Source organism: Syngnathus acus, chromosome 12, assembly GCF_901709675.1.
Source record: "Syngnathus acus chromosome 12, fSynAcu1.2, whole genome shotgun sequence".
In the NCBI taxonomy this organism is placed as follows: Eukaryota; Metazoa; Chordata; class Actinopteri; order Syngnathiformes; family Syngnathidae; genus Syngnathus; species Syngnathus acus.
The window spans coordinates 4,833,714-4,843,689 of NC_051097.1; the positions used below are offsets into that span (position 1 = coordinate 4,833,714).

Consider the following 9,976-nt stretch of genomic DNA (forward strand, 5'->3'; position numbering starts at 1 on the left):
TAATGCAATGGGGTTATGATAAAATGAGAACTTGGGGAACGGCCATTAGTGTATTGAGAGTAGACAAGCGCTCAATAGCTGTGTTGATTTGAGTTTTAATTATCACATGCGTCATTGCTTGTTCCAGTCTTTGTAATACAGGGATGATTGCAAGTATGCCCTGAAAAGTTTCTTTAGCTCCAGAACTTTTTTTTGTCATCACTGCATTTCAACAGAACAATTAGGAAAATGTCAATTTGACAAATCTATTCAGTTTAATTTTTTTTTATCATTGACATCTTTTTAGTTTAGCCCTGCAAAAGTTGTAATTCTTAGAGTTTAATTAGTTATCCCATCGAGTGGAGATGCAGACTTTTGTGGCATCCAGAACAATCCAAGAACATCACAAGGTCAAACACATGATCACAGTTATACTTAACTCAATCCCTTCTCTAACACACACACACACATACAAATCCGACTGGGGTACATATCTGTTTAACAATTTTAGACCATGCCCCTTTGGTATTGAAAGCAGTCATCGCCATTCCAGAGGCTAGCATTGACTAGCCACACTTATAATTATCTGAATTCCCAAAGTCGCCACAACTGTGTGAACTCCTCCATTAAATAGCAATATTGGATTCCGTATGAAAAGGGGTAGTCAATAAAAAATGCAGACTTTACTGTTAGGCCTATGAGGCGCCGATTTGCCCGAGATAGTGGTGGGGAATTAAAATTAAATTGTGCAATATCTGCTGACAGCCACATGATGGCAGAACAAAAGCATGCTCGCTTCGCACAAAAATCATGACATCATCCTCACATCCTTACCACCTTAAAGCAGCTTCTCCTAATAATCCATCCATCAATTTTCTGAACCGCTTGTTCTCACCAGCGACGAAATCCACTTTAGTTGGGTCAGAACAATATTTTCAAGGCAAGATGGAGTGAGAGAGAATTTCAGCATACCCCTCACCCCCAAAAATAGACCTGCTCGTGTATTATGAGTTTGTTTAACAGTAAGAGGTTTTATTATCGGGGTAACAGTCTATGCCTCAGGCTGACGACAAGTTTGAATAGTTCACATCAGAGTGCCCCGTTGTTTCCACAAGAGAGAAAAAGCCCAAGCCTGCATTTCACATCTGCTTTAAGGCTGATTCATGCAGCACCATGAGAGTCTTTTTAATCAGACGATGAGTCATCGCAGTGCGCGCGTGTGTGCCACTGCATCGACATTGGGGTATTTCTTTGGATTAGGAGGTATACAGTAGGAGAGGGAATTGATTGTGAATCGTTTTCCCGGGAAGGTTGAAGCTTCAGTTGTTTTTGCCTCAGAATTAAATGGAAAGTTATGGCACACCCAGTTTCTGCCATATTGTTTTCATTTAATTATTTTATATTTATGGCCAAGATTAGAATTTGCTTAAAACGATTTCATATTTTTTAAGATTTGTATGTCTACATCTCTCTATGAACATTGATTGTTTGGTTGATGTCTGTTTGTGAAACCTTAAAAAACTGCATGGATGTGAATTTCTGAATTCCAAACATTTTTGTGAGAATCTGGTTCTTTAATTTTGTCTCCCATCCCCAACCCTTTTAACCCTTGGGGGGTTAATCTTGGTTCAGGTCGGTCGCTGGTAGAAGGACAGTTGGCGTCCACGCTGCGCCATTAGCAGGCCTGCCAACTCACAGTGGAAATCAAAAGCAGGGACTCAGGAAATGGGTGTTGAGTGAGGTTACATCCCAATTACAGCGCATGTGCTTCAGGTCGGGAAAAGCCAGGACATGCACCGTGGGATTAGGAGAATGTGCACATTTCCGGCGGCGGCCTCTGGGAGAATTATACCTTGTGATGAGCCCGACTCTCTCTCTCTCTCTCTCTCTCTCTCTCTCTGTGTATGCGTAAAAGAGTGGGGAAAAGTTGAAGCAGTCATGGTGGGCAGTCAGGAGAATTTGTGAGATGCAGCGGATGAATTTGGGGGGTCGCCGAGGCTTTGGCCCTGTAGGTCAGCTCCCTCTCAGCATCCCCTCTGGGCACACAGAAGAATGGCGTGATCAAACCAGAGGAGTGAGGATTGAGTCTCCCTCCTCCTCCTCCGTCACTTTGGCTCAGTCCCTGCCGAGGAACCTGTCAGGGGCACATCTACAGGAGAGAAGGTTTTTTTGTTAGCTATATGACTGACATGAGAGACTAACAGCAAGTGACAACACGCCTTTTCGGAATATCCTGTCTTATCATTCCTGCGCAACTGCCTGAAGACTTAATATGTACGCCTGCCTTTATTTCCTTCATCTTTTCTTGCTGTATGTAGCTTATATTTTGCATGGACTGGAATTACAACGCTGGACACTGGATTGGTACTCAGACTCATGTTTTGGGGACTCTTCTGATTCTTTTTCTCTTCTCCAAACAGGGCCAAAGACATGAAGAACCGCTTGGCTTTCCTGCGGCGGAGGAACGAATCTCCGGGAAGCAACCCAGCCGGAAAGTTGGACAAAACCATGAAGTCAGTCAAGTAAGTGGCCACTTCCTGACCATGTGTGGGCGTGTGAGCCACCTTTCCGGGTCTAGAATTGGTCTCAATGACTTGACGGCCGTCTCGGAAAGGCAAATGTGTGTGGAGCTGAATGGGAGGCACTTCCTGCTTTGTGCCATTATTTGTCATTATTTAATATAACTTAACTCGTTGTTACACGCATTATGCAACATCTGACTTAATATTCACACAATTCTGCTTCTTCTGTAAGAGACAGAGTTGAGGTGAGGGTGGTGGTTCACGTTCAATTGCCAACTTGCAATCCTCTCGTGAGATGATTAAGATTCCATTGACTGTATTTATAGCGTGTATGGAGTAAACAAACTACAATAATCGAATCTCGGACCCTCTCCGTCACAGTCTTAATAACCTGACTGTGACTGACAATAAAATGAATGTACAAATTAGGTAAATTAAAATAAAAAAGACAAAAGAAAACATTATAAAATATGTTAATATTAATTTCAATTTTAGAAAGTAATTTAATAGCTTTGAGCCCGATTCCAAATTTGGACTCTCTTTGTGTTGTTGCTTATTACGCACATTTATTTACTTAATCTTGATCTGTCAATCTAACAGGGTGCCGGCAAAGTCGTTTTCCAAAATCATAACATTCATTTTCTTTAATAATGACACATTATCATCTATCACTGTTGAAAAGTCTCAAACCAGGTACATTTGGATTGTTTGCATAGCTGTTGTAAATGTTCCAAAATTTCTGTCAATTTTATAAAGCCATTAATTTAGCCGGACCATTTAAGTTCAAGCAATATGTTGCCAACACAAATAGCAAATATTTCGTCATTATAGAGACAGATTGTCTGTTGAGTTGAAAGATAAACTGCAGTACTGTACATGCCTCCTTATGCAGTGAAGAGAGCATGAAAGGCAGTGTCCCTGTAGTGGAGGTTGCAGACAGATTCTCTCGAGGGAGGAGACCGCTTTACCAAAACATTGCCCCATTGGCTATTGGAAGCCCCTCCTATCCCGCCTCCCCGACTTCCATTCATTGAGATTATAAAAGCCTCCCCTTGGCGGAGTCAAACTGACAGACTCATGGCTCTCGTTGCTCTCGCTACTCACAATCCAGAAACCAGCAAGTGAGAGCTATAAGACACGGACTCAAGTTACTGGGAAGGGAGGAAGCAGCATTTTGGCTCAATCGTGTGGCACAGAGTTTCTGGCGAATGGGTCACACCATGAGGAATCTGGCAGAGATGGGGTTACTCAAGAACCGCTCTGCTTTTATCTGCAGGCCCACCCCGGAGGATGCACTCAAGTGGGGGGACTCGCTTGACAAGCTGCTGGCGCACAAATGTGAGTGACTTTAATTCATTTCTCTTGAACTCTTCATGCATGTGGTTGGGTACAGTGAGAGGACAAAGAGTGCACTCTTTGGGGCAAATTTGAAGCATGCATCATCAACACAAACACATGAAACATAGTCTTTGGCCAGCAAGTTAATCCCGGTTGCACCGCAGAGAAACCCGAGATGACTCTTAGAAGTATTCCCCGACCACCACCTCTTTCAGTATTCATCAAGGCAGAGTAGCTGACGTAAATCCATCGCTACATCTGTTCCTCATTCCGCATGTAAATTCCTCTCTTCCGCGGAGTGAGGTAAGACCCCGGCCTGCCTTGGATCGTGCTTATCAAGACCATTGCTTGAGCCATGGGAACGGAAAGGTGCAGGCGGGGAGGTGTGGGCAGATTCGGCTTCCTGCCATTCTCTCTCGGAGATGCGGTCTTCCTCAAATCATTAACTCGGCGCTGAAAAGTCCACCAGCTGTATAGGCTGCAGTCTCGTTGGTGTAGAACACCCCTGTCTTTGTACGAGGTAATTGCCGGGGACAAGGTCAATGAAAACCTGTTTTTGTCGAAGAGGGGGTTAGTGCAAATACTCAAGAATCAGGCCCAATGTTCCCGTGTTGAAGACTTTCCAGCTTTGAGGTTCTTACTTAAGATGTTTTATTTCATAAAATATGCAAAATCCAGGATGACTAGTGCCATTCTGCAAGGCCCAGTAAAAGGTTTGCAGCTTTTAAGTTTCGGGATTCTATCGACAAAAACAAACAGCAACAATTTTAATGCCTCACCTTTTGAGGCTAGAAAATGTGTCACTATTTCCTAACACCGTGGAATTCTGTGCAGGTTTTGAGGTTTCACTTTGAGTGCAGATAATAATACCATTCAAGTATTAGGTCTGTAGTTTGGAAGATTGCTTTCTTTGTTTCCTTCGAGGTGTCATTATTCCAACCACATGACTCAAACCAGTAGATCTATTTTTGGGCTCTTCAAGTCCAAGGAGCCGTTGTCATGGCGTCCAAGTCAACCTTCCATTTGTTTATCTTCCACCTCATCATAATCGTTCCTCTTTCCCTTTCTCTCACTGCTCTCCTTCAGATGGTCTGGCAGCTTTCAGAGCGTTCTTACGTACTGAGTTCAGCGAGGAAAATCTGGAATTTTGGCTGGCGTGCGAGGAGTACAAGAAGATTAAGTCGCAGTCCAAGATGGCTTCCAAAGCAAAGAAGATCTTTGCAGAATACATCGCTATCCAGTCTTGTAAAGAGGTGAGAATTGAAGCAAGTATCCACTTTGATTTTCGATTTTCTTTCCATTAACGTCCCGTTTCTTCTGATTTAGGTGAACTTGGACTCGTACACGCGGGATCACACGAAGGACAACTTGCAAAATGTGACACGCTCCTGCTTTGAGCTGGCGCAAAGGCGGATATACGGGCTGATGGAGAAAGACTCATACCCCCGTTTCCTGCGTTCAGAACTCTACTTGGACTTGATCAACCAAAAAAAGGCCAGCTCCACTTCGACGTCCTCTTCGTCATAAGAGGAAAACGATTCTCCCCAGAGGAGAGCGTGATTGGGATGCCAAGTTTCTTCTGTCATGCCTTTTTTTTTTTACGTTTTGTCTATCATCCTGTTTGCTATAATGTCTTGTTTGTTTTGGGGTGGTTGCAGGAATGCTAACGGCACTGCAAAAGAATGTAGTTTACTCATCAAATGGATGGACTGTTTGCTAAAAACATGGAAAAAAAAAACTAATTGAGGGCAGAAGCTCAGTGCTTGTCAGATCACTGTCTTTTTAAGAAAGAAGAATTTAGGGCGGAGTTTTTGAAAAACAACAACAACCTGCAGACACGAAGACAGTCCGGTACTGTTTGTCACTTTTTATTTCTTGTATTGTAGTCTTTTTGTTTCTTCAACAACGTCCATGGTGAAACCACTTGCGAACTGTTGGTACGACAAAATCGCCCCTTCTTCGTTTCCGCAACGTCTTGAAGAGAATTGAAGCTCTGTTTTTGGATCATCTACGACCCGTCTCAATGACTGTGAGAAATATGGACAAAGAATGCACATGGGTGGACTTATTTAAGACTTGAAAAGTCGTATTGACAGCAAGAACAAAAGGACCGAGAGGAGAAGCTCAATGCCATTTCCCTTCAAACACATAATCGTAGCTGATAAACAAAGAAGCATCTCTCAGGACATGGTTTCAATTTCTCTGACTGATGTTTTTGTTTCCAGGCTTTTCAACTTGCACTCCTCCCATACTTATACTGAGCAATACACAACAAAATAACTTGGAAAAATTTCACTTTGCCTATTTATTTAGAGTCAAAAGGTAGCCGGCTGGACACCTACAAAAGCACTCGGCTCAAAGCTTTCCTCTTATCCACCAAACAGGTCCAATGCTGTCCTGAATTTAAGTGCAATAATTTTATTTTTCATGTTTTATTATTATTATTATTGTTATTATTATTATTGTTGTTATTATTATGAGTTTGTTCTTTTACTTTGGTGGGGGGGACAAGTGGCTTTAGCTCTCGATTAACCTTATATGTTAGGAGAGGAAAATTAGAGCGCTAAGTTTTACTTAACAGTGAAAACTCTCTACAAACCTATAAGTTGTTTCATGAATTTAAAGCAAGTTATGATTTTAACTGTGTGTTTGCCCCCCGGCAGCGGGCCGCCGGGAACTTTATGGTTGTACATATAATTCTTGAAAAAAAACGATGTGATAAAAGAAGCAAAAAAATGACATAGACAGGAGGTTGCCACTGGCTGTGAAGGTGGGATTCAGCTGTATTTATGTAAATAAATATAAGAGACTCAAACTATAAGATGACATTTAATGTTGACGAATAACAAAATAGATGACGAGCAAGAACGGGGCACAATGGCAGCCCTTTTTTCCACTCTCTCTCTCTATTCCAGTCGAATAACGAATAACACTGCTTGTAAGAAGTTTTCTGAATGCATTCGATCATTTTCACACTTTACAAGTCAAAATGCATCTTCTGTGGTATCAAGTGAAAACAGTAGATTGCATCTGGTGTCAATGCTAATGATAAAATAAAACGATCAGCTGAACAAGTCAACATGTGTTGTCCTTGCACTACTTTTTTTTATTTGTTTTTACAATGATGTCTTCTAACATCCCAAACAACAAGATGGGTCAAACATTGGAGCAATGACATGAGTTAGCATACGCTATAAAAAACGGTGAGTGAAATTTACTTGGAAAAAAAATGGTTTTCCTCTCAGAAATTCTAAGCAAATTTTACAAGGAGAGATTTTGCATAAATGTTACTATAGTTTATTAAAAAACAAACAGAAACACACAAGTGATGAGGATTGAACCCTTAACATCAGCCGTTTCTTAACCCGGAGGTCATGCCCTCTATTCCTTCATTAGCATTTGTTTTTCAATAAACTCCAAAACTCTCAATTTTCTGAACGGAAAAACTGGACTAGTTATTTTTAAGTAAATTTCACTCATCATTTTTTTTACAGTGACTGACTGCAGATTTCTCACAATTTTTTCTACACGAAAGTAGTTTCCAATCGAAATGACCATCAAAATAGTGTATATCATTTTATTAAAACAATTCTTTTCCGGCCACTATTGTGGCATCAAGGGCATTCAGTGGGAAAACTGTGCCAAACGAGTTACGACTCAACAGGATGAATATGAAAACCAACAACTGAGTAAAACACACAATTATTATATAGATATATCTAACATTATGATTGACATTTAATTACTGCCACTACAACAATACAAGACAACCCCTAATAAAAATCCTTCTCAGCATGCTGGGAAGTAATTAATATGCTTCTCGGCATGCTGGGAAATTGACTTCCCCTTCCTGGTACTACAACACCAAATATGGAAGGAATGGCAATCCTTCAATTTGGATATTCTGGTGGGATCCTCAGGTGAGTTTTGTTGTTTAAATCACACCATAAAGTTAGCAGCTACCTGCCAGGAGGAAGTTGGAACTAAGAAACAATTAGGCTCTGGCAATAATACTGTGAGCCAACTTTATGAATTAAAATTTGCAGGCTCTTAGACTATATGACAGTTTGACATGATTGTTTGCTTCTAACAATCATTAATCTAAAAAAGGATCGATCAAGTGAGAAATGTTATTTATATACTGGGCTGCTGTTTTGTGTTCCTCACCATTGCTCTTTGTTACATTTAAAACTGGGAATTTGCCGATGTGATGAACAGAAGATGTGTAGATTAAGATAACATGCTAACCTGGTCAGGCTTTATAATGCAATAAAATTACGTATATACTGAATACAATAAAAAATACAAGAAATCACTGAGAAAATTAATACATTTTGGTCTGTTTTTTCTATTATGATGTTTTAATTATGATTTTTGAAATTCTTATGAGACAAATAAAAATGTAATTAAAAATGTGACAAACGATGAAAATCTAACTAAATCTTCATTTGCATTTCCAATCAACAACTTTTTAAGTTTAGAATGAGTCGAACCAACCAATTTGTCAGATTAATAAAATAGTTTGAAAAAAATCTGAATTATAAATGTTGTGATATGATCAACATCGAATTGGATTTTATTCACGAAATAGAAAAGTTAAACACGAAAATTCCCTTATTTGACTTGGGATAATTAATTGTGCAGGCGCCAGGGTTTGCAAGTTTGAGAACGACTGTATGTCTTCCTTATTGTTTTTGTACGATTTGGGCGATTGGCCGAGACACAAGAAGGCTTGGGGTGTTGTCAGGGTGGGATTAGCGGAAACAGTTGGAGCTGTGTGCTGCCATTGCACGTGTTTGTGTGTGTTTGTCTTAAAATGAGGGGGTTGATTAGTCTGAAGTGGCGGTGCTGCTCTTAATCTCCTTTAGCATCTGCCATCTGTTTTGACACAGTTTCTTTTTGGCTCGTGTTCTTTCACCCTCTCTCCATTATTTTATTTTTCTTTAAATTGTCACACTTATGAGTGAGGGAAGTTCCTGTGTCAAGATTCTCTTCCAGAATCCCCTTTGTCCACATTTCCTTCCTGCTGTTGTCTGTGCAAACACTCGCGCCGTATCTGCCAGTGTTTTGGAAATTCAGCTGTCATGAGTTTTTCCTTTTTCTCTTCGTCTTTTACCCAAATATGGCCGCATTGGGGTTCCTCTGCTGTTTCTTATCTTATAACAGTTATTGGTCTATGCCATGACTTTGGCTTTTAGTATCTTTATTTGCAGCTTTTCAATGTTGCGTAATATTTTATTGTGTTTACACTGCGAGGAAATCCTCCTTTTTGTGTGTGTGTGTGTGTGTGTGTGTGTGTGTGTGTGTGTGTGTGTGTGTGTGTGTGTGTGTGTGTGTGTGTGTGTGTGTGTGTGTGTGTGTGTGTGTGTGTGTGTGTGTGTGTGTGTGTGTGTGTGTGTGTGTGTGTGTGTGTGTGTGTGTGTGTGTGTGTGTGTGTGTGTGTGTGTGTGTGTGTGTGTGTGTGTGTGTGTGTGTGTGTGTGTGTGTGTGTGTGTGTGTGTGTGTGTGTGTGTGTGTGTGTGTGTGTGTGTGTGTGTGTGTGTGTTGTGTGTGTGTGTGTGTGTGTGTGTGTGTGTGTGTGTGTGTGTGTGTGTGTGTGTGTGTGTGTGTGTGTGTGTGTGTGTGTGTGTGTGTGTGTGTGTGTGTGTGTGTGTGTGTGTGTGTGTGTGTGTGTGTGTGTGTGTGTGTGTGTGTGTGTGTGTGTGTGTGTGTGTGTGTGTGTGTGTGTGTGTGTGTGTGTGTGTGTGTGTGTGTGTGTGTGTGTGTGTGTGTGTGTGTGTGTGTGTGTGTGTGTGTGTGTGTGTGTGTGTGTGTGTGTGTGTGTGTGTGTGTGTGTGTGTGTGTGTGTGTGTGTGTGTGTGTGTGTGTGTGTGTGTGTGTGTGTGTGCGTGTGTGTGTTGCTGCTGCTTTGTATTCGCAACAACCTTGACAGGAACCTCTCAGTAAATACACTCAGAGGTGATGCTTTTTTTTTTTATTATTAAAAGATTCAGAACGTGCGTAATATGTCACACAAGAGAGTAAGAGAGAGAGAGAAAGAAAGCGAGGCCAAACAATACAAACACACTGGTGATAGAATAGAGCAGCAATGAAATTCTCAATATGTGCAGCCCTCATTAGCAGGAGAAAAAGTTTGA

The 9,976-nt window shown here is 41.1% G+C and overlaps 1 protein-coding gene across 7 annotated transcripts in view; it reads left to right on the forward strand.

The window, feature by feature from the left end:
- The window catches only part of rgs3a (regulator of G protein signaling 3a), an 85,151-nt gene extending 78,233 nt beyond the window's left edge, over positions 1–6,918 (forward strand). For 6 of the 7 annotated variants that reach the window (XM_037265928.1, XM_037265931.1, XM_037265929.1 and 3 more), the window contains 4 exons: positions 2,400–2,501; positions 3,778–3,839; positions 4,926–5,092; positions 5,166–6,918. In XM_037265928.1, the coding sequence (XP_037121823.1) occupies positions 2,400–2,501; positions 3,778–3,839; positions 4,926–5,092; positions 5,166–5,366 (532 nt within the window). In that variant the 3' untranslated portion in view covers positions 5,367–6,918. Of the gene's footprint in view, positions 1–2,112; positions 2,254–2,399; positions 2,502–3,777; positions 3,840–4,925; positions 5,093–5,165 lie in introns of those variants that run through there. The other variant, XM_037265935.1, reaches the window with a different exon arrangement.
- Positions 6,919–9,976: the final 3,058 nt, after the last annotated feature.